The 25,492-nt window shown below is 40.5% G+C and overlaps 1 protein-coding gene across 1 annotated transcript; it reads right to left on the bottom strand.

Moving 5' to 3' along the window:
• Positions 1–6,417: 6,417 nt before the first annotated feature.
• Positions 6,418–22,897, bottom strand: LOC146713161 (desmocollin 2-like protein). The gene is made up of 10 exons (XM_085452452.1): positions 22,843–22,897; positions 22,435–22,579; positions 22,192–22,346; positions 21,927–22,061; positions 21,587–21,772; positions 21,252–21,442; positions 18,446–18,529; positions 18,287–18,354; positions 18,004–18,119; positions 6,418–7,409 (listed from the first exon to the last, which is right to left on the bottom strand). The coding sequence occupies exons 2-10, from the start codon at positions 22,571–22,573 to the stop codon at positions 7,398–7,400; spliced, it is 1,086 nt and encodes a 361-aa protein (XP_085308578.1). The 5' UTR covers positions 22,574–22,579; positions 22,843–22,897; the 3' UTR covers positions 6,418–7,397.
• Between the last annotated feature and the right edge of the window lie 2,595 nt (positions 22,898–25,492).

Raw genomic sequence — 25,492 nt, 5'->3', positions numbered from 1 at the left:
CTTGGAGCAGCTCACTGCAGTCGTGAGGTCTCAGAATCTGCTCTTTGAGCACAAGAATGACAACATCACGGAGCGTAAGTTTGATAACATCATGGAGAAACTCACAGCTATTAACGGGAGATTGAGAGACCAGTGTCGGAGTGTTAAGGAACAGCTTTGAAATTCTCATGAGTTGTTGCAAAAGAAAAATCACCATCATAATGCGGCTACCCCTTCGGCGCCAGCTGTGGGCTCAAGGCTGGAGCCGAACAAAAACTCCCTGATAACGACTGTGTTTAGACTGTTCTTCCCATTCCATGCAAGGCCACCTGGGTTGGCTGGAAGACTGTTTACTTAGCCTGGCAGGGCGAAGGACACTGTCTCAGCTGAACTATGGACACGCACACACATACATATACACTGATAAGCACTCACTCATCCCCCCTCCACATGCACACGCACGAAACATGTACACTGATATGCCCTCACTATCACCCTCCCCACCCCGGATCCAACTCCTCCTCCCATGCTTACCTCCCATCCGATCTGGACACCGGATCAGTTGGAGGCGCAATCGAAGATTGCAGCGGTCCCAGATCAGCTGTACACACTGGAATGCTCTCCCATGTTGCTTGTCTGTGTTTATTGTGCTATGGTGTGTCAATATCTGTGCATTCCTGTATTATTATCCTTTTGTGTTACACATTTCAATGTTTTTTTTCCCCCTTGCTACCTAGCCTGACCTGTCTCCCCAATGTAATGTTTGTGTATTGTATGTACGGTTGGCAAGGTCTGTCATCTCTGTTTTGGGCAACTGCAACTGACATATAAAGGCTATCTCATCTCATCTAAGAGATGTTGGTGTACTATAACTGAAGTAATGTTGTTAAGTCCTTAAAGTCATATTCTTTTATTGTCATGACTCTATTTGAAGCTATTTTTATTTTTGTATGACACCTGATTTATATGGAATATGGCTGAAGTAAACTAAAGTCTAAAATACTTAGTCAGTCATTTGTTTAATAGTAATTTAACATTATATAATTCACATATAAAACTATGAATTGTAATTTTAAATGGTTTAAAAGCATGTAGAATAGCATATATAGGCAAGTATATTTCTATTTTATTTATGTATTTATTTAAATTTATTTATCTGTTTTTATCAAGGCAATCATAATGAAGCGCTTCGTTTTATTTTGTAGATTCGAGCTGCTCTTTGTATTTTTGGCCACCAGATGTCACCAGACAGGACTGTGTTTTAAAGCTTCGGGTAATGAACCATTTTTAGATACGAGGTTGAATGCTTCAGAAAGCTTCATTTGGCCATCACTATCAGACAAGAAGTGGTGACTGTGAGTCACCACTTCTTGTCATTAAAAAGAATCCAGGTGTGAGGCTTCAATTACAAGAACGGGATGGTACAGCCAACTTTTATCCTATGGCAGGAAATCAGTAGTGACAGTCAGAGTGTAAGAGCAGCAAACTGATGCCAGACTGATGTTTACAACTGCGTCACCTTCACTACCCCTGTATGTAAAATCCATAATAATAATAATCCAGTGTGGAGTCTATGCCAGTCTTACAAGATATAAAATTATTATCAATAAATAAACAGCCACTGAAACTAATATGAAGAAAAGTACTGTTTACTGTACACTACTATTCTTAGTGTATATATTGTATATCGTATATCTTATTCATCTGTTCCTCTGTCTCTCCTGCTGCTTTGAGCATGTACATGACAAAATAATTTCCCTCGGGATAAATAAAGTTGTTCTTATTCTTATTTACTCAAAAATGAATTAAACAGATAATCACTTTTAATATTTAAATACCCTGTAAGATAAATCAGTTACAAAATATATATTCATAGAAAATAAATGTTTCCATAATATCTGAAAGTACAACTACATATGTGACTAAGTGATGGTGTCCCACTGATTAATGCCCCTCTACATCAGTGACTCGTGAAAGCTTTGCATTGCAAAGGTTAATAATAATAATAATAATAATACTAATAATAATAATAATAATAATAAAGAAATAAATAAAATGTATTTTTGAGGAAGTTCATTACAACTCATGTCTCAGCTACACTTCCTCTGATCCTCATCACAACTCTCTGTCCACACAAACAAAGAAATAAAAGAGTTTGTGTTGACACTTGTGTTTGATGCATTTCTGCAGCTCATTCATGATTCAGGCTGTGAAAGTTTGGGCGATTATCAACAGGTGTATCTACTTAATGTCAGCACGTCATTGCTCGTTGCATCTTTGCCATCTTTCTGTTTATGTCTGTAAAAACTACAAACTCTTTTAGAAACATGCTTTCTTTAAGTCAGTGTCAAAGGTGCGAAAACTGACTGCTACTAAATGAATATGGAGAGAGCCAGAACTTTATTTTTATTGGTCACCTGAAACCTAAATACGTAGTCAACAACTTTTATGTGCTCTAATAAGCAGCTTGTCATGTGAAAATCCTCCAGGCACCTTCTGTACAGAGTGTAGAAATAAGTGTCAAAATGATCCGGAAACTATATTCTATGGAACGCCAGGACTGCCATAATGAATTAATTAAATACACCATTAAATAATTAAATAAATGTGGCAATAATTAATTAAAATTGGAATTAATTAATTAAATAAATAGTTATGACACATGTAATTCATTAATTATTGACACATTTAATTAATTATTTATGTATTTCACATTTTAATTAATTATTGACACATTTAATTAATTATTGACACATTTAATTAATTATTTAATGATATATTTATTTATTTCATTTTGGCAGTCCTGGCGCCTGGCTCTCATCATGAAATAATTTTATCTGTCAGCCTCACCCATCAAACTCAGGGGGCGGGGTTAACGCTGCCCATGCAGCTTCTCTAACATTTGATTGGTTGCCGTGCAAAGTAAGTCAAAACAGGTTGATCCTAGATAATCGATTGCTTGTGTAGACTTGGGGCAGCCAGTTATCCCAGAATGCAGATCAAATCACAGGCAGCAATGGTGGTGGTGTAGTTTTAAAATACCCCGTTTTTCTGTCACCAGCTACACTTTTAACAGTGTTTTAGCCGCGAATGTCGCGACGTATGTCTGGTCAGGTTGTCAACATAGAACATGTTTGCAAAAGTGCTCAGATGTTTTCAGAGATTTCACTAGCTCTGCTAACAATTAGCATGCAGAGTGCACCGAGGGGGTTACGTTAACCGGTTTGTTTACATATTCCACTCTCCGTGTTCCACATGTTGCATTCGCAGATTCTCATTTTCACCGAATGATCGTCTCTTTCCGCCTGGTCTTGTGTCTCTGTGCTTCTGTAACATAAAGAACGAGCTGACATTTTTCTCACGAAACCAGCGATCAGCTCAACAGACCCTCAGTTTACCTGCACGCATCCTCCTCCTCATCTGTCAGCTGTTTAACACCTGCTGCTAATTCAAGAAACACGCCCACGTTACCTGGTGATAGTCACAGTTTAACTGGGCAGCCGGTGCTCGATATAACGCAATGTCAGCGCATTTTTCTGCACAAGATAAGTAAATATAGTGTTTTCCCCGAGCGCAGAGCTGCTGGAGCTTGTTTCCTTACAGAGCACTTTATAGGCGAACAGCTTCATCAGCGGCTGATGTCCAATCACCGGCACACAGCTTTGAAACCTCAGCTGAGTTTTAGCTCTCAGTGGTTAAACGCTGGACTTCATTCACTCAGGTTCTGTCTGTCGGGTCACGTTTACTTCGCTGTTTTATTTACAACTGAGCAAATCGGTTTGGCTGAGGTTAAAGTTACGTTTCATAACTGCATAGTTTCACAGACGTTTAATGGTTCACTGGCACATGTGTTAGACTGAACTATCATCTAAATATCATCTGTTTTTTAATAGTTATTCAACTGTATTCTAAGCACCAGCTGTCTGTTAGAATGTGATTATTTTTTCTCTCTCTGTTGGCAGAGGTATAAAAATGCGCTTTCGTGGATTCATTTGGTGATTTATTAAATGTATAACTGTTATTCTAATCTGCTGCTGAGTCTCTTACACTTTTCTTGATGCTGTATATTTTCACGTCTCTGGAATAGTTGGCAGTTAGATAGTCAGCTGGGAAACTTTGTGTTAACTCATGGAGCTGAGGATATCGTGGATATGCTGACCTCGCTGCGTGGTGTACAGAGCGAGGTCAGCATGATTAATATTCACAATAAAAATATTAGCCGAACATCATGAAGTCTGTATGTGTTTCATAGTGTCGAACAACCTTTGTACAGTTAAAGCCAGCAGTTACTACATGACGGAAACACCAACGTTATCTCTTTTATGCGTTTATACACAGGTCAGGCTGATTACTGAACAAAAACCCAAAGATCAGATGTTAAACAGATTTATTTGCTCTCTCTCCTCCTTAAACATGTTTTTAATGTTAGTTATAATTCAGAATTGGCGACTGAAACACGTAGGACACATAAGAACATCAGGAAATAAAACACCGATAAATATAACCTCAGTAAAAGAAGTCAGCGGGGGTTACTACAGCTGTGTACCGGGGCCTGCGCTTTGTCGGTGGGATTGCTTGCGAGGCGAGCGGGTCTATCCCACGCTTTGCCGTGAGACTGGGCAGACATCTCCGAAATCATCGAAGCACTTTTGCAAAGAGGCTGTATCTTGACAAACCGACCAGACACATGAAGATTAAACCACTACATTCTCGGCTAAAAAAATATTAAAACAGTATTTGGTAACACACAAACAGGGTTTTTCAAAGCTCAGTTCTGTTAGCTTCCACATGCCGGTTGTTGTGTGCTAGAAACAATGGCCACCAGGCCAAAGCAATGGTTTTGACTCGATCAGCGTTAACCCCGCCCCCTGAGTTTGATGGGTGAGGCTGACAGATAAAATTATTTCAAGATGAGAGCCAGGCGTCAGGAATACCAAAATGAAATAAATAAATATATCATTAAATAATTAATTAAATGTGTCAATAATTAATTAAAATGTGAAATACATAAATAATTAATTAAATGTGTCAATAATTAATTAAATGTGTCAATAATTAATTAAAATGTGAAATACACAAATAATTAATTAAATGTGTCAATAATTAATTAAAATGTGAAATACATAAATAATTAATTAAATGTGTCAATAATTAATTAATTACATGTGTCATAACTATTTATTTAATTAATTAATTCCAATTTTAATTAATTATTGCCACATTTAATTAATTATTTAATGGTGTATTTAATTAATTCATTATGGCAGTCCTGGCGTTCCATAATATTCAGAGTCAGAGAGACAATTACTCAGCAAAAAATAAAAACCATGAAACAGTTTCACAGTTAAAGGGTTTTCATGTGGAGATCACATTCATTCCTGCATTCCTGCACCTCCTTAAACTCACCAGCTTTCAAGCTTTCAGTCCTTAATATTTAATATCATCTTTCTTTAAAGATTAGGCCTTTCCAGATTACACATAAATTATTGTTTTCTCAGATATTCCACTTTATATTATGTACTTTAAAATAGCAAATTTCCACAGAGCACAGAGAATTGATTTTTGTTACTTTGATTTAAAGCCAGTATCATGTCACGCCATCATCAAATAGAGGGCACTCTAACATAAATAGATGTGGATCTTTGTGTTTTCTTTTTCAGCTCCAACAACAATTCTTTAATCTGCACCTCCTTCATGAGCCTCATTGTACTCTTACTGTTTTTAGACATACAAGCTGCAAAGTTCCTTCATCTAACTTTTCATCTTACATATGTAAGAGTGAATGGTCTGGAAAAAAGAAAATATCCAGTTAGCGTGAACATGCCTTGTTGATGTCAGACGACAGAGGAGAATTGCCAGAATGCAAAAGGGACTCAAATAACCAGAAGACCACACGAGTTTCACTAAGAACAAAAGACGGGAAATACATGTCCTGGTCTAATGAGTCTGTGATAATGATTACTGCTGTGACCTTCATTGTGACATGAACTAGAGTAAGGAACAGTGGTGAACCAGCAACTAATGCACGCAGGGAGTGAAGGGTGGTCTGTGTGGTTCCATCGAACGGAAAATTGACTGTGGCTCAAACAACCAAAAAGGTTGATGCTGGTTCTGAAAGAAAGGTGTCAAAATGCATGGTGTATTGCAGTTCATGTGAGGAGGAGGCTAACAAATTTGAGATGTTGACTTGGCCTTTAAATTCCTCAGATCTCAGCACACCTTCAGAAGTCCAATGGAGTCTATACCTCAGTGGGTCAGGGCTGTTTGTCAGTAATAACATCAGTGCACCAATTAGATCTGCAGAGGACTGAAGTAATTATAAGCCAAGGAGTTGAGATGTTGGAACACTGCACATAGTGTATTATGTGTATGTGGGCTCCACCCTGTGAAACACTAGAGACAAAACCTGAGCACAATAAACAACCATTTTGGATCTGACCTTTATATACAGTACAACCAGAAAAATCACAAGGACATTTGTTTTTTTTTTTTAAATTACAAATTAACAGATATTGGACAAAAACTTAAACAAATAAACAGTAAAGACTGTAAGTACAAGTTGTATGGGTGCATGTATGCTTATTGTATGTTTGTTGATTATGCTGTTTTATAATCACGTTCCTTTAAATGTTAAAAAAACCACAAATAACTGCTACAGCAGCAAAAATTAAACACAACTCCTTAATGTTAATGTCAAATAACAACTTAAAAATGCAAAATACATATAGGGTATACACTGTCTTTTGAATGGGTTTTTTCCTGTGCAGCCAGTTGTATTTAGTTTCAGGCAGTAACACGTTAGTGCTCCAGTTCTGCCCTCGTGCAGATTGTAACACGACTACTGTTGGAAATGTTTCAACAACCTGACTTACAGTGAGCTCAAACTGCACCCGTCTCACAGTCTGCGAGTTGAAGTAAAACATTGTTACACACAATTTCTGTGCCTTTAGGAAATTCTGCAGAAGTAAATCAACACTGCTTAAAATAGATTATTATGAAGGTGTAATTTTACATTACATATTTTGAAATATTAGGTAATTGTTATTTTGTTTCATTATGTATTTGTTTTAATTAAAATTTACCCTCCAAAAATAAAGATATAATTTTTTTAGAGAATTGATTGCTGATGTACAAAGCTCCAAAATATTGCATCTTCATAGTTTTTAGTGCAAACCACTTTTGCTTAAAAACAAAAAACACAACAACATCATCAACAACAAAATAAAGCAACAAAGAGCAATAGCAGATACACACCTGCACCACTTGATTGTTCTGTTTTTACATTGTTACCCCAGTAACAAGCCAAGCGTTCAGACCGTGACCTCTGAGTCAGCTACAGAGCCACGTCCCCTGAATGCTGCCCATCCTCTTCTGTTCCCATTTGGAAGACACAGGTAGTTTGTTATTATTACCTGTTATTACTCCCAAGCCTGGATAATAGGAGGAAGCATACAACACTTTCAAAGCTGCTGAGGACATGACTGAAGGTCACATATATATTAGGGATGCAACAATACACAAAATTCACGGTTCGGTTCGGTTCGATACTTTGGTGTCATGGTTCGATATTTTTTTGATACAAAAAAAAATGTTCATGCCTTTTTAATTTGTCATTTATTAAAATTATAAATATATATTTTAACTCAAAAGTACAGTTTTTAAATTTAATGTTGCTTAAACAACAAAGTAATAAAAAAATAAATCTATCTCATCGAGAAAACATTCATCTTTGGAAAAGAGAGTTTATTACAGAGAAATGGCTCTTTCCAAACTAAAAGCTATACTATACGCTTCTTCTGGGCTATATTCTCAGCAGCATATTAAACATATCAGGTCCCCATAAGGAGAATCATGTGCTAACAGCTGTCTAAATGACTCGGGTAAAGTTTGTAGCATGCGTGCTTGTTGTTTTTGTGTGCTTCCACTTGTCTTTGCACTAGGATGATGTCGGAGTAAATGTGCAGTCATATTCGTTGTGTTCCCACTAGTGCTGTCAGCGTAAATCTGGTTGAAATGACGTTAACGCCACAACACGGCAAATCTCCGTTAACGAGCTACCGCGGATCGCCCGTGCGTGGGGCTGGACGGCGTCAACACGTTAACGAGCTAACTGCGCTAACACACTAGCTCCCACCCATGTAATTGAGCATTGCGTGGCACATCCAACATACTGTTTTCCTTTAGTCCATGACGCGCTTACCTTCAGGGTCATATGTCACATGAAGACCAAAATAGTTCCAAACACCAGATCTTAATGAGGGTGGAGGATGTTCAATTTGCCATGTTGCAAGGAGAGCTTAACTTCTGTCTGCTAGCTTGTCCTGCACTCAGTGAATCTGTGTTCGACTACTCCGCCTAGGCTGCACTGTCGAGCGCAGATCCACTGAGCGCTCAACACAGACAGCATCGTCAGAAGCAAGGTTGATAAAATAAATTAAAAATTTTGTATTGTTCGATACATATGCGTACCGAACCGAAAGCACTGTATCGAACGGTTCAATATCGATACGAATATCGTTGCACCCGTTAAATATATATATATATGTATATATATTCAGTGTTGGGGAGTAACGGAATACATGTACCGCCGTTACGTATTTAAAATACAAAATATGAGTAACTGTATTCCATTACAGTTACCGTTTAAAAAGGTGGTATTCAGAATACAGTTACTTTGTTGAAATAAATGGATTACACTGCGGTACTTTCCATGTTTCATTTTGTCGCGGGTCAGGACTGTTTGGGTTTTGTTTGACAGCTACGTTCTGTTGTTCCAGGCGGCAGCGTTACGGTTGCCATGGTTACAGGGCGACGCTCTCTCTCTCTCTCTCTCTGCGACTGTGTGTTTCCTGGGTGAGAGAGCGCCTTTTCGTTGTTGTTGTTGTGCTAAGCTAACAGGCAGAATGCTACAAGCATAGCTCTAAAGAATGTAGCATCATGGCCAGTGTAGTCCGTGTTGCAGGGAGAATGGACTGCCATACACGTTATGTGTCTGTGAGCGCGAGGAGGGAGAGAGAACAGGGGGAGTGGAAAGGTACGAGTTGTCATCGAGGAAAAACGGGAGCTGGAAGCATGTAAATATAATAATAACCACTTCAGCCAAGAAGAGTGCCTGACGAGCCCAGTTGTAAGTAAGCTATTAAGACTCGACTGTACACCGTGTTCGTGTTTTCCTCCGAAAACAATAAGTTCCGTTGGAGCAGTCTTTCAAAGCCTCTCTCTGTCTCTCGCAAGAAAAGTTGACCCACTCAACAAAGTAAAGCTATTTTTCGGCTATGAGCCGACAGGGACCCCGCCGTATTAGTCAGAGGTTCCTTTACTACAGTTCGGAGTCGCGGACCTTCAGTAATAGTAATAAATCACACAGCAATAGCACATTCACGTTGTTGTAAAAAGCATGATAATATATTAAGTAATCCAAAGTATTCAGAATACGTTACTGTCATTGAGTAACGTAACGGAATACGTTGCAGAATACATTTTGGGGCATGTATTCTGTATTCTGTAATGGAATACATTTTAAAAGTAACCTTCCCAACACTGTATATATTACACATCGAGCAAACAGATGACCAACAAGTTAGAGAAATAATATCTTTTACAGACATTCACAGACATTTATTTTACTGCAGAAAAAGAAACTTCTGCTATTTTATTTTTGAATTTTTTTTGCAAAGGTCTGCCACAAGACATTTTTGTTGGATGTATCAAAAACAAACAAATAATATGTTTGTAATAATAAACAACATTGCATGATGTAGATAGTGGCCATTTGATTCCCAATTATAAAGAACAGAGGTTTCCAAGAGCCACTGCAGGGGTGCGTGGTATGAAAAGAAAAAAAAAAAAAGAATGCTTGGACACTGCTAGCATAACTGACAGGTTATTGATGGGGCTTCTTATAAAGTTTGTATCTGTCTTGTGTGAAACTTGTATGAAAAGCATACAAGAGTGAAAACAGATATAAGATCCCTTAAATTATATAAATGAAATGCAACTAAACGTAAGTACTCCTGAAATTTTGGAGATAATTTGTAATACTTTTGGAGATATAATAAGCCACATGGAAAAAAAGATATATAATGATATATTTAACCCTTTAAGACCTACCATAGAATCAAGTCCGCCAGAGCTTACTTTATATTTTTACATGCTGTGGAGCCATTTTTTGGAGCATTTCAAGTTGCTATACATCAATACAACCATTATAGCCCAAATTTTAATAATATGTCTGCATTAAGTGCATAGTACTTACATAAATTGCAAAAAAGTGCAATAAACTACAAAAAAATTTAAAATTGTTTCTGTTTTTTTAACATATATTTCTAGTTAGAGAAATTTAAGAGGCTTATCCCTCAAAACTGTAAATACAAAAAAGTTGTACAAACTACAGTGGGGCAAAAAAGTATTTAGTCAGCCACCGATTATGCAAGTTCCCCCACTTAAAATGATGACAGAGGTCAGTAATTTGCACCAGAGGTACACTTCAACTGTGAGAGACAGAATATGAAAAAAAAAAAAAATCCATGAATCCACATGGTAGAATTTGTAAAGAATTTATTCGTAAATCAGGGTGGAAAATAAGTATTTGGTCAATAACAAAAATACAACTCAATACTTTGTAACATAACCTTTGTTGGCAATAACAGAGGTCAAACGTTTACTATAGGTCTTTACCAGGTTTGCACACACAGTAGCTGGTATTTTGGCCCATTCCTCCATGCAGATCTTCTCGAGAGCAGTGATGTTTTGGGGCTGTCGCCGAGCAACACGGACTTTCAACTCCCGCCACAGATTTTCTATGGGGTTGAGGTCTGGAGACTGGCTAGGCCACTCCAGGACTTTCAGATGCTTCTTACGGAGCCACTCCTTTGTTGCCCGGGCGGTGTGTTTTGGATCCTTGTCATGTTGGAAGACCCAGCCTCGTTTCATCTTCAAAGTTCTCACTGATGGAAGGAGGTTTTGGCTCAAAATCTCACAATACATGGCCCCATTCATTCTGTCCTTAACACGGATCAGTCGTCCTGTCCCCTTGGCAGAAAAACAGCCCCATAGCATGATGTTTCCACCCCCATGCTTCACAGTAGGTATGGTGTTCTTGGGATGCAACTCAGTATTCTTCGTCCTCCAAACACGATAGTTGAGTTTATACCAAAAAGTTCTACTTTGGTTTCATCTGACCACATGACATTCTCCCAATCCTCTGCTGTATCATCCATGTGCTCTCTGGCAAACTTCAGACGGGCCTGGACATGCACTGGCTTCAGCAGCGGAACACATCTGGCACTGCGGGATTTGATTCCCTGCCGTTGTAGTGTGTTACTGATGGTGACCTTTGTTACTTTGGTCCCAGCTCTCTGCAGGTCATTCACCAGGTCCCCCCGTGTGGTTCTGGGATCTTTGCTCACCGTTCTCATGATCATTTTGACCCCACGGGATGAGATCTTGCGTGGAGCCCCAGATCGTGGGAGATTATCAGTGGTCTTGTATGTCTTCCATTTTCTGATGATTGCTCCCACAGTTGATTTTTTCACTCTTCCCAGTCTGGTGCATGTCTACAATACTTTTCCTGGTGTCCTTCGAAAGCTCTTTGATCTTGGCGATGGCGGAGTTTGGAGTCTGACTGTTTGAGGCTGTGGACAGGTGTCTTTCATACAGATGATGAGTTCAAACAGAAAAGCTTCTTACAGAAGACGTTACAGGTCTGTGAGAGCCACAGATTTTCCTTGTTTGAGGTGACCAAATACTTATTTTCCACCCTGATTTACGGATAAATTCTTTAAAATCCTACCATGTGAATTCATGGATTTTTTTTTCACATTCTGTCTCTCACAGTTGAAGTGTACCTCTGGTGCAAATTACTGACCTCTGTCATCATTTTAAGTGGGGGAACTTGCATAATCGGTGGCTCTTTTGCCCCACTGTAGTTTCCCACCAAAGGAAATTTATTTTAAGTGTCTTCATAGTTTTATTTTTGAGATACACCAATTTTCATATACTGCAGGAAAAACAAAAAAATATATTATAGTGCAAATTTGCAAAATAACAGCATATGCATCAAAATAAAAATATTTCCAGCAGTGCAATATGAGTCCTAAGCATCCCAGAAACGACACAGAAAGTCATAAAGTCAAAGATAACTTTTAAAAACACAAGTATAGTCTCATGAGGCCACGATGGTAAAAAACTACATTTCCGCAAAATGGCGTCACTTCCGGTTTCGGACAGGTCATGCCGGACATGTGATAGTTCACGCTGATGGACGTAGGAAGTGTTATGAACAGCTGATCGGATCGGCAAAGCGTGTTTCTGGAATATTATGTTTTTGTTGCTGCAAGTGCTTTTTATGCAGTTTTTGCAAAGCTATATGTGGAAGGAAACTGTGACCGAGGACAAGCTGATGGCATAAGATGTAAGTACAACTCCTCCGGTTTCATATGCAAAAAAAATTATTGCGCTAGCTTACGTGGTTGCAGCGCTACTGGGATTTAAAAATAGTTACGCAAAATGGAGCGTGTCCGCTCCGACCGGCTTTAAAGGGATAATAGATATACATATGTAACGTGAGGGTTCACTAGATGGTTGGGAATCTCTCTGAATAATTAGGTACAGCAAGACGGAGACGGATAACTTTTTAGCAGCCTCTTTACTTTTTAGCACACTGCAACAATAACCCACACTTCCTGTGTGCCGCCCTCATGAGTACTTCACTGGCCTCTCAGAAGCCAGGAAATCTTATACTCAGATCAAAACAGGGAAAACAACCAGGTAGATATAACACATACTTATTACTGGTTTGAACATGCATGTCTAAACATTCAAACATGTAAACATGTAAATATCAAAACACGTAACCACCAAATACATAACTAGTTTTATAACCTTTGTAAACACCTCTTTGTATATCAAAGTAGATTTAAATTTACTTCTACACTTTACATTTTCCTCCCCCCCTCACATAAGAAACGTCCCCGTTTCCCTACAGAAAAGGAAGAAAAAAAAACCCCAACATGCTGCGAGCAAAGGGGACAACAATAAAACAACAGCAAAACCAAAAACAAGTTCAGTTCAAAACATAGTCCTTGAGGTATCTGGGAGGCACAACTTGACGTCTCACACATCGCCGTGAAACACCAGATACACGATGAGGAGTTGAAGGGACAATGTCTGATTGGTGTATCACCACATGGCCAGAGGGGGAAGTCGTTACAGTCTCAGACCGAGGAGAAGGGGACAAAGGAGAGTGGGAATGGGGTCTTGACTGGTTTAGAGGTGGTGGCTGACAAACCTGAGGGTCTGATGAGGTTGCAGGGCTGCGGCACTGAACATTCCAGCTCCCTTCAGCTGCAGATTTTGAAGCTGTGAAGGGCAACGCACCTGATAATGCAGTCAACTGTGGAATCTGGGGCTGTACAGGTATGTCACCAGCAGGTGAGTTGGTTCCACCTTTAGGAACAGGTGCTTTGTACGGCCTGAGACGATTGTAGTGAACGATTTGAGTCTTGTCTGATTGGTCCAGGAGGTAGCGAATCCTGTACGTGACACCAGGGTTTTCTCCATCTGTTCCAAGGCACTCCAATATCTCAAAGGGCCCCTTCCAATGTGGAGCAAGTTTCTGCTTTGCTGTAGTGGGGTCATTTAACCACACCAAGTCACCTGGAACATAAGGAGTGTGTTTGATGCCCCTATCGTACAATTGTTTCTGCTGGTTGTGGGCACAATCTCTGTTCCATGCAGCAGTGCTGAAGGCAGACTGAAGTCTCTGAGTCAACTGGGTGACGTAGTCAGCAGGAGAAACAGAAGTAGATGATGCTGACATGTTGGTAGGCAACAGCATATTAGCAGGCATCCGTGCCTCATGTCCATGTGTGAGAAAAAATGGCGTAAATCCCGTGGTAGAGTGAGGACTGGTGTTGTAAGCCAAAGCAACTTGATTGAGGCAGTCATCCCATTCGCCAGGCTGCTGAAGGAGTAACTTAGCTAACTGGTCAATAAGTGTTCGATTGAACCTCTCGACCATCCCATCGCATTGAGGGTGATATGGGCTGGTCCGTGTCTTCTGGATGCCTAGCAGCTGACACAGATGTTTCACCAGGCCAGATTCAAACTGACGTCCTTGGTCTGTGTGTAGCATTTCAGGGACGCCGTGCTGACAGATGAAGTTGTCAAACAGGCATTTTGCAACTGTTGTGGCACGTTGGTCTGCGATAGCATAGAGATTGACATATTTCGAGAAATAGTCTTGAACAACGAGCACGTACCTGTTGCCACGACTCGTAATGGGGAGTTCAAGTATGTCAGCTGCCACCTTTTGAAATGGCTCCGCAGCAACAATTGTTTTCATTGGAGCTCTGTGATGAGGTGTGGGATTCCGTCTGGCATCACATGGGGTGCATTGTGTGCACCATATTCTGATGTCACGTGACATGAATGGCCAGTAATATAGCTGCTGAGCACGTTTCAGGACCTTATCTGCTGATAGGTGACCGGACACTGGGTTGCCATGCAGCAGCTGTAGGACAGTGTCTTTTAAAGATTCAGGAACAACCAACTGATGCAACACTGACTTTTGGGACGGGTTGAAAGCTTTACGACAGAGTAAGCCATTGTGAAAGGTAAGTCTAGAGTACTCGTGCCATAGCACTTTTTCCTGAGGTGGGCATTTTTTCATACGCCAGTAGGGTGGTTTCTGACCCTTAGCTTTCCAGCCAATGACTTCTGACAGTACAGGATCTTTTTGTTGTTCACTTTTGAGATCATCTTCAGGCAGCTCAAGCACAAATGTGGATGAAACAGATAGCGCTGCACACTGCAGTCGTGGATCAGGAAGGTCATTGCATGGAATGTGTTTTTGGTCAGTACTGCAGGGACTATGGTTGGGCGGGCCTGCAGGACCCACGCACCTCTCTTCAGGTTTCAAGGTAGCAGAAGCAGTGCAGACTGTGTCCTGCTCTACGGTTTCACCAGTGACAGGGCGACGTGACAGTGCGTCCGCATTGAGGTGGCGGTGGCCATCTTTATGAATCACAGTCCACTCAAAAGGATCAAGTTCAAGAGCCCAGCGAGCACGGCGACCAGTTCTATCACTGTCAATGGGTATTTTCCGAAGACCCAGGAGGGGCTTGTGATCCGTGACAATAACAAATGGCTGCTTATAGAGGTAGTGCCGAAAATGTCTAACTGCCCAAACAATGGCCCAGAGTTCTCGATCATAAGTCGACCACTTTCTTTCTGCCTTTGTAAGCGCATGGCTAGCATAGGCAATGACTTTCTCTTGCTGTCCCTGTTTTTGAGCTAGTACACTGCCAATAGCTGTGCTAGAAGCATCAGTATACAGAGAAAATGGCAATGTGAAGTCAGGGAATGAAACCACTGGAGGGTTTGAGAGGGCATGTTTCAGATACATGAATGCATCCTGGCACTGAGAAGTCCATTGAAAAGGTGCATGCTTCTCAGTGAGAGCATGTAGGGGGACACTGTGGTGCGCAAAGTTTTGAATAAACTTGCGATAATATGAACAAAGTCCAAGGAATGATCTTACTTCTGTCGCTGTTTGTGGAATAGGCCAGGCTTGCACACTGTTCACATTTCTGGGGTCAGGCTGGATGCCATGTTTTGATACAATGTGGCCCAGAAATTGTACCTGATCTTTGGCAAAACAGCATTTTGAGGGGTTTAGCTTCAAGCCACTTGCCCGGAATCTGCCGAAAATTTCTTCCAGATGCTGGAGATGTTCTGCGAAAGAGCGGCTGTAAATGAGGACATCATCCTAAGCAGGTTTTCCAGGGAAGGCCACGAAGTACCATCTCCATTAACCGCTGACATGTGGCTGGAGCGTTTGTGAGTCCCATGGGCATAACAGTGAAGTGGTAAAGTCCACTGCCGGTTGTGAAAGCAGTTTTCTCACGATCCTTCTCTTCCAGTTCAACCTGCCAATAGCCATGTTGAAGGTCCATTGTGGAGAACCAGGCAGAACCTGACAGCGCAGCCAGTGCATCATCAACCCTTGGAAGAGGATGAGAGTCTTTGATTGTCACTGCATTGAGTTTCCTATAGTCGAGACAGAAACGCCACGTACCATTTTTCTTTCGCACCAGAACCACTGGGGCGGCCCATGGGCTGTAGCTTTCTTCGATGACACCTGCCTTTAAAAGGTTGTCAACTTGAGTCTGTATTTCAGCTCTCTGTTCAGGTGTCACTCTATAGGCTCTTTGTTTAATCGGTGTAGCATCACCTGTGTGAATATGATGCTTAATTATGCCTGTGTGACCTCTGTCCTCTGAGTGCTTACTGAAGATTCCTGAATACTTCTGGAGAAATGATTTCAGGGACTGAACCTGGGAGTGTGACAAGTTTGTTTCATCTATTTCTACCGGCAGAGTCGAATCATACACAGGTGAAGTAGCACAACATGTCTGCTCCAGTGGAATGATATCAACAGATGAGCCTGAATGAAACTCACCAAGATGCTGTCCAGGGTACAGTTCGATTTCATCACTGGAGGGATTAAGCATTCGAACCACTGTAGTACCATTCTGAACTTCACTGAGAGTGTGAGCCACAACAATGTCACATGTTGGATTAGGGACCAAGAAACCACAGTAGTCTGTTGGAACAGGAGAAGCCGGTGTGGCTGCTGACACACAGGCTGTGATCAGAGTTTCGCTCATAGCTGGAATTTTGGTTGGTGCTAACACGGAAACATTACAGCAGGCAGCCACCTCATGTCCTTTGGGCAACAGGGGAATTTTCATGTCCCACAGTTGCAGCACTTTGTTTTTGAGGTCGAGAAGAGCATGGTGCCTCTGCAGAAAATCCCAACCTAGAATGACTGGCTGGTAAGCACCTCTGAGGACTTCAAAGTCCTGCTGCCATACCTGAGTCCCAAGCCTAATACCAACGGTTAACTTGCCTAAGATTTCCAGACGTTCTCCATTGACCGAACGAGCTGGCACAGAGGATGCTACCATGGGCCGTTTTTTCAAAGCTGGATGAGCGTTTCGAAAATCTTCACTCACAAGGGAGACAAAGGAACCAGAGTCAATTAGAGCACACACTTCAATGCCCTCGACAATAGCCAAGACGTTAGAGGAGACTGAGCCATCAGATTCTGAGGGGAACTGGGGGATGTGGTTTTGGGGCCCTGATACTGTAGCTGATGTTTGCCCCTCAACAGCAGCTAATGAAAGTTTCCCTGTGGGCCGGAGGTGAAATGTGCAGGCCTTTCCGGGGACTGGAAACGAACACCGATCCTACTGTAGGACGCAGCATCTCTAGCTCTACGTGGAGCAGGACTGGGACTGCGTCGGTATCTGTTATTGTCAGGGTAATTGTACCTGGAATACTGGGGGGGCTGTTGGGAAGGGTATGTGCGTTGATCGTGTTTCTCACATTTGTCCCACTCATTGAACCTCTGGGGAACAGGGGAAGAAGGACGTTCACGGTGAGACTCTGGATCACGATGATAACGCCTCTCAGGCGAGCAATAGTCTCTGGAATGTTGTCTGGCATGATAAGGCGACGGGGACGCACTGCTGGTGCTGTACTGAACATTGGAAGAGGAGGATCTATCACGACTGGAGTCCAAACGTTGGGCAAGGTAACTCTGTTTCTCCCGTAACTGCTGTATTTCATGTTTCAGGCCGGTTACAGTAAGCGTGAGCTCCTCAACCGCTTGAAGAAGTTTAGCATCAGTCTAAACATTCAAACATGTAAACATGTAAATATCAAAACACGTAACCACCAAATACATAACTAGTTTTATAACCTTTGTAAACACCTCTTTGTATATCAAAGTAGATTTAAATTTACTTCTACACTTTACACATATATAATTCCATAATTTGTTCCCCCTGTCCAAATCATGAACAAACAGTATCCCATAGTTGTTTATGTTTTTAAACCCATTTTTCAAGAAGATTTTTCTTGTAAAACAAAGTAAATGTGTGTGTGTGTGTGTGTGTGTGTGTGTTTTTTTTAGAAGACCTGGAAACGGAGACATTGGTTACACATTGCTATCCTTACCATGCTGTCCTCTGGGGCCTCCGTGTTAGATTTGAGTGGGATTCCTCCAGTGTCTCCAGAGTCATAAAGCTGCAATTTCTCTCTCTTTTTTAGACAGAAAAATGCAAGGACTGGGACTGCAACAAAAAGCAGGCATATTCAAAATCAGAGCTCACAGAGTGCTTTTATGTGTGGTATACCTACACTATTGTATGCAGCATTGTTCACTTCCTAATATGCAATGAGCAAACTACAAGAGAACCCCCATCTAACCCTTACAACTTAATCACAGTGGGAGACTCACAAAGCAGTAGGAGGAGGACCACAGGACACAGTATAGTCATAATTCCCAGTAGTCCGAAGGACACAGACCTGCAGGAAAAGGTGAATCAGTCATTTTTCCAAGTGTCCAAAAAGCAACCACACCCCATCTTACCCTGAATCCATATGTAACAAGTGTCACCTGGCAGTTTGTTGCTCTCTGCCAGGTGATTGGCTGAAGAGCTGTGAAAAGGTAGTGGGTGTGTGCGGTGAAGTCAGTGCTCTTCTGTGGAAAAAAACCAGAGGCGATTAATTCGCTTGGGTGTGAGTGGGTATACCAAGCCTATTCAAATGGCGGCCCAGAAGCAACCTGCGAGTGGCCCTGCCTGTGGTCCTGGCAGAAACACAGAGAAAACGCAAAAAATTAGTTAATTTAAAAAAAAATTAAAAATTCCTACAGCGTAGTGTAGACTGTGAATGCAACACTCCTAGTAGCCTAGCAATATTTAACCCACAATGCACCGTGATGTAAACATATTAAACAATCATCGTAATATATGATGCGACAACAGCATGTCTTTCTCACTCCAAAAGCGCAAAATTGACAATGAAAACTGTCGGTTTAACCCTGCCTGGACTGACACTTATTCATTTTACCGAGTTGAATAATCTTACAACCGGAGTTGTACTACCATGGTGAGGGTCCTGTACAGCCCAAGAGAGAGCGGCAGCATCTTCCCTTCGTGTTTGCTTCTTGGCGAAGAAGAAAAGGCCTTTCACAGATTCTGAAACAATGAAATACTGCATGCTGGCCGTGGTGGATGCGGTGAAAAGTGATGAAAAAATTAAAGTAAGTGTGACATCTGCTATTAAAAACGTACCCCTGTAGGACAGTTCAAATATTTGTAGAGTTGAAGTTCTGGCATCAGACGAGTTTGAAATGCTGTTAGATGACCTGAAGAAAACTGATGTAATGTCTATAGCAGGGGATCACTGACAGAACTGATAATGCACAGTTGTGTGTATATGTCCGTTTTTTGGATGGGAAATTGCTCGACTTGCTACCGTTAGAGGGACACACAGCTGGCGAAATGATGTTTGAGAAGATTTAAGCTCTTTTTGAGGAAAATGGTCTGGATATGAAGCGTGTCTGTATACTTGTGACGGATGGGGCTCCATCCATGGCAGGAAAAGTGAGTGGTCAGCGAAATATTTATTTTAATTTGAAAGGGAATTATCAAAATGTTTTTTTGTTATTATTATTATTATTTCAAATGTGCAAAAAATAGTTTAGTTATAGCTCCCTTTTTTAAAAATGGACCTTGTTAGAGTTTGTATTGTTGATTGTTATTTATGCTTAGAAATATTTAACCATAGATGCTTAGAGGTGTATAATCAATTGTGTAGTGATAAGTTGTGTGATCTTTAACAGGCTACAGAGGCTTGGTGTGCATTCCACACTAGAATGCACACCTACATCCTGGGAGCACGGGAAGAGGTCGCATCTTGTTTTAATTGTTTTATGGTAGGATTAACGTAGCTACGTCTGTTCTAGTCTAAGTGCTTTTCTGTTTAGATGAACTGCTGGACTTCCTCACCGGGGGGGGGGGTCTAGTCTACCCTCTTCCTGACCAAGGATGTTTGACCCTTTGATCAGCAACACACACACACACACACACACACACACACACAGGCAAGGTACTCTTTGTTTGTATGTAGACGTCGTATGTTAATGAACCTATGCATATTCATGTAACATCAATAAAAGGACAGTGTTACGGGAGGACGGACGAGAGCGACTGGGGTCAAGCGAAGGGACGGCACTCTGTCCGGTCTCTCCCGTGCACGAGTAACATGAAGAACTTTGCCTATTTGTGTCTTGCTTAGCAGTGTAATTATATTGTCTTCAACGTTCCAGCGGATGGGTTCAAGCTACAAACCTATCAGACCTTTTGGTGTGCATTTGTGAGAGGTCACCAGATTTACAGGGGAATAGGAATAAAAAAAAATACTTGTTTTTCAATACAGTTGTGTGGGTTTGAAATTGATCATGATCTGCTGCTTACTGGCTTCAAAAAAAAATATCTGGCCCAGATAAATTCCTCGGTTTGAAAAATCTGGCCAAACTAACTTCGTAGTTGAATAGGCATGGGGTATACTGTTGGTAAGAGTCTTTTGCCATTTTGTTTGGATCATTTGTTATTGTAGGTGCCCATTTTTAATGTGTGTCGTTGGACTTTTTTAGTGTTTTAAAAGAAGAATTGAATTTAATAGAAGAAACGGCCCTAGATCGACTGCGTGCAGGGAAACTGATCAATATTGTAGGTATATTGATTGGTTTTTTTTAGCTTTGTGATTTTGAATGGTTTGAAGTCCCGTCTCTCTTGTTTATCGCCCAATTTGCACCAGAACGGGGAAACCGGCAGATGTCACGCTAAACAACAGCAGCAGGTTTAAGCTTGATGAGCTGTTGTTAGAATTCATTTAATATTGATTTCTAGTATCAGCTGATATTTGCTGGAGCCAACAGCTGTAAAAGCTGCTGGTCATGATATCAGTTTGGTGAGAGGGAAACATGAAGATGAAACCAGGAGATGTCCTTACTGAATCATCAGAGCTGAAAAGGTAATGAAGAAACAGGTTTACCTTTTAGGTGACATGAATGAGTTGAAAGGAAGTTATGAACTGTTTCTGAGAGACAAATAACACCAGGATGCTTTTCTAAGTAGCTGACAGCTGGTAAGTGTGCAGGGGTGGATCTAGCAAAGTTTTGCCAGGGGGCCAGGTAGGGCATTAACAGGGAGAGGGGGGCACAAAGAAATACGTTTCTTTCTTATTTTCATTTAAAATGTCTGGCTGTTATTAAATAATTGTCTGAATCTTACAACCAAAGTTTTTATCTGATGTAACATGTATAGAAATCCTGCATATATACCAACAAGACTGTACATCACTGTCACAACAGCGTTTGTTTTCATTGACAGGCTCTATTGCTTTTCCTATAATACCTGGTGAGCGGGTCTCTGGTCAAAATTCCCGGGCTGATCTTTTGTCCCAGTCCAGCCCTTACTGCATCCACTTTTTCAACATTGACATTCACAGGGATGGACTGCCACGTGGCACTGCTGCCATTCAGTGATGCTACATTTTGTGCAGTGATCTGAAGCTGGACATCGTTGGTCTTCTCATAGTCTAATGGCTGGAAAAAAGAAAGACATTTTAAAGTTTATAAATATAAATCAGTTGTATATAGGCTGACTTTGCATTAGATGTGATCCATGCAAAATGCTTCCACCAACATCACTAAATGATAATAATGAATTGAATAATAAGCCAGTCTCACCTTTGAGATGTACAAAAGCCCTTCGTTTGTTTGCGGGTCAGTAACTATCCTGAAATTTCCATTTTCGTTTCCTTTAGTAATAACAAACTTTGACATCCAGTTTGATGTGTTTATCAAATCTTTATCTTGAACAGGAATTCGAAGTAAAAGTTTTTCACTTTCATCTTCTTGCACAGTAACATTATACTACAAGAAAAAAAGCAGAGGGGGTTAATTGCTGTTTAATTATGTCAGTAAAAAGTATTTTGGTGAAATAAATAGAAAAAGGACGCCAAAATCAATCGATATGATTTCAGTTATTCAGCCAAATTACAAACTGACACTTCTTTCAAACACTTACAGTTGATTTCATGAAGGTTGGTGGATTGTCATTAATATCACTCAGAGCAATTGTTGCTGTCGATGTGGCAAACAGACCACTTGGTGCACCATTCATATCCTGGATTTTTACAGTCACCACATGGTTGTCTTTTAACTTTAAAAGAAATGTTACAAAGTATTATAATAAAAATATGTTGTAAAGCACTTGCATCATCGATTTTAATGATGCAAGTTTTCAATTACATAAAGTTCACAGGTATCAGTGATGCAGAGGCAGTGCTCACCTCTCTGTCTAGGGTGTTGGTTGTTGTTGTGATGACACCTGTTTCTGGATGAATGGTAAACATGTCTGATCCAGATACGAGTGTATATTTAATCTTCACATGGTCTGTGCCAATTTGGTCTCTGTCAGTTGCACTCACCACTCCCACCACAGTCCCTGTATTGTAACCCATAATCATTTAGAGCAACTGCACTGAAAATCAAATACAACAGAATCAACTATTACTGTATGTTGTCTTTCTCACCTGCACTACAGTGCTCAGGAACTGTAAAGTGTAAAGGACCTACGAACTCTGGAGCATTGTCATTGACATCATCTACAATCACTCTCAGGGGTATTTTCTCATCTAGCTCCACATTAGTATGCTTGTCAAAAACAATCATCAAAATCTATAGAGGGAAAACAAACAAACGTTTGACTAGTTTGATGCACACAAATATAGAAAGCAGAGTCAGGAACATAACAAGACTCCATATGTGAACTGTGCCAGTTCCAGGTTTGAATGAAAAAATAAATAAACAAACATGCTCAGTAGAGGATTGATTACGCTGCAACTATTTGAATGATTAATAAATCACCCGTTAAAGATGACTGTGGAACATTATTGGAACTCTTTACAAATCTTCTAAACCAGCGTCATCTTCACACTCACATTATATGCTGGGAACTCCTCACGATCCACCGCTTTGAGCAAGAACAGATCCCCCGTGTCTCTTTCTATACTGAACACTCCAGTTGGATACGTATCGACTCCCTCTCCTTCAATAAAGTACCAATAACGTCTGTCTGAGGAATATGGCCCCACCTACAGCAGAAACCAAATAAAATGATACATATTAAGGAAAAGAAAAAAAAAAGATTCTGTTATTCATAAAGTCTTTACAATCTGATGTGTATTGACAATAAACATTTGTATACCACAGTGATCATAAATGATAAAAATTAAACATTCAATTCACCCTGTCAATTAGTTTTGGATAGCTCCCTTCATAATTCTCCACTATCGTTTGCGACGGGAAAACACGAAAACATCTTCTAGAGCGGTTCAGGGAGCCTTGGCCTCGTCGCTATGACATTCCAACAAGTTTGGACATGTTAGAAAAAAGATGCACTGTTCCTTCTGACCTGTATAAACGACTCACAATATGCAGTTGCCTTACATGTCTTTTCGGCATTGTACTGCGGACAAGGTGAACTTCCATCTTTCTTTCGAGTCCACTATTGTCCCGAGCAGACACAGAAAATATCCGTCCTCCTTCTCCCACTGAGACAGATGTTAAAGCTACGACTGCTCCGTTACTTTTTATTGTGAAACTCGGGTCCTTCACAGTTAACTGCACTGATTTTGCATCACAGCCGACGGTTTCAACTGAAAAGCGAGAAAGTGAAAGTTAAAAAGAGACATAAAACACAAAACATTCGGCTTACAACACTTTTTCAAACTGAAGGAATAACACAAATACACAGAGCGGCACCTTTTGCTACTTGGTATCCAGGTGGAATTATTTCAGGTACAATTACGTAGAGAGATCTCAGCAGAAAGCACGACTCCACACAGGACAGGATCTGGAGGTGAAAGTGAGTTTCAAACTGACTTGTCATGTTTAAATGTTTTAATACTTCTTGGCATGACAAAAGTGACAGAAAGTAAACATGTATCAATCATGTAGGAGTGCTACATGACCAAACTAGAAGCACTTACCAGCATTAGGTAGGTGGAGGAAATCAAAATGTTCCCCATCTTAGAAAAAAAAATAGACTGACTTTGTCCTGCGTCAAAGTGTTGGGAGTCTGGTTAGTGTAAGTGTGTTAACTCAAGAGCTTTGTCACTTGTCTATTGCTTCACTTCTCTATCAATGTAAAAAGGCAGGCGTTTCTCAGACAGCACACCCCACTATCGCATGAGTGCTGCTGTTTGACTGAGGATAAATAAAGTAGTTGTGGTAAACCAATCACATGACTACTTCAAGATGACAAAGCAAAAAGATGATATATAACAGTTTTTCAGTTGTGTTGATAGGCCACGTAAAACCAGAGTCATGATAAACAATATATACGTGGCATCTTTTCCTCACCTGTAATGTCTAAGGACAGCTCTAGCAAGCATTCTCAGCTTATGAGCATAAAAAAAGAAACAAAACAAAGAACACCTGTGTTGGTGGAAAAATGTAAAATGTTGACCAATCAAAAAATGTTCTGGCAACATGACATTTGGATGTTTAGAAAGAGGGGGGAATTTAAGGAGTGATGGTGAGAGAGAGACAGAGAGAGTTTGTGAGAGATTTAGCGTGTTTGGAGTGTGTATATGCGGTTGTTACAGTAAAGAATGTACCTTTTTCTAATCAGAGTTTGTTTTTTGTCTGACTTTAGATCAGTTGTGCTAATACAGTATGTCAAAATGAAAACATAACTGTAAATTCAGACATGTGAGGTTATGCTGAAAAGAATGACATAAGTGAAACCTAAAATGGGACTAAACTAAACAAACTATGACGACAATGACAGGCCACTGAGTGTTTGCTTTCAGCAGTTCAGGTTCATGCTCATGTCATGTTTAAAGTACTTCACGTTCAAGGTTTTTCATTCACCTGTTCAGGTTTCATCTTATGTCTCGTGTCATTGTCTCCATAGTTTGTTTAGTTCAGTCCCAGATTAGGTTTCACTTTTGTTTGGTCTCGCTTTGTTTTTCTGTTTTGTTTTTTCTTTTTTTTATCAGCCGTAATAAAGGCTCACTCTTTGTTTGATCATCAGTTTATTTCTCCTATGCTTGCTTTTGGGTCCGCTCCACAAACACACCGGCCATGACGGCCGTGACAATTTTGTTTTTTCTGGGACTTTTTTTATACCACTGTGGTTGTGAATCTTACTTCACAGCACAGGTAGTCTAAATCTCAAATAGCAACAAGCAAGGTTAGAGAGTGCATTAAAGGTGAAAGTGAGTTTCAAACTGACTTGTCACCTTTAAATGTTTTAATGCTTCCTGGCATGACAAAAGTGACAGAAAGTAAAGATGTATCAATCATGTAGGAGTGCTATAAAACCAAACTAGGAGCACTTACCAGCATTAGGTAGGTGGTGGAAATCAAAAGTTTCCCCATCTTTGGAAAAAAAAAGACTGACTTTGTCCTGCGTCTGGGAGTCTGGTTAGTGTAAGTGTGTTAACTCAAGAGCTTTGTCTCTGGTCTATTGCTTTACTTCTCTATCAATGTAAAAACACAGGCGTTTCTCAGACGGCACACCCAAGTGGAATTTTAAACAAGCGAAATAGCTTCGGGCTGTGCTCGCTGGTGTCTGCTGAGAAA

Source organism: Copadichromis virginalis, linkage group LG3 (assembly GCF_057382275.1).
Source record: "Copadichromis virginalis isolate Kocher_CV1m ecotype Utaka linkage group LG3, C_Virginalis_male_GT1.1, whole genome shotgun sequence".
Classification (NCBI taxonomy): domain Eukaryota; kingdom Metazoa; phylum Chordata; class Actinopteri; order Cichliformes; family Cichlidae; genus Copadichromis; species Copadichromis virginalis.
Note: the sequence above shows the minus strand (reverse complement) of the source record. Positions and strands in the feature narration are given on the sequence as shown.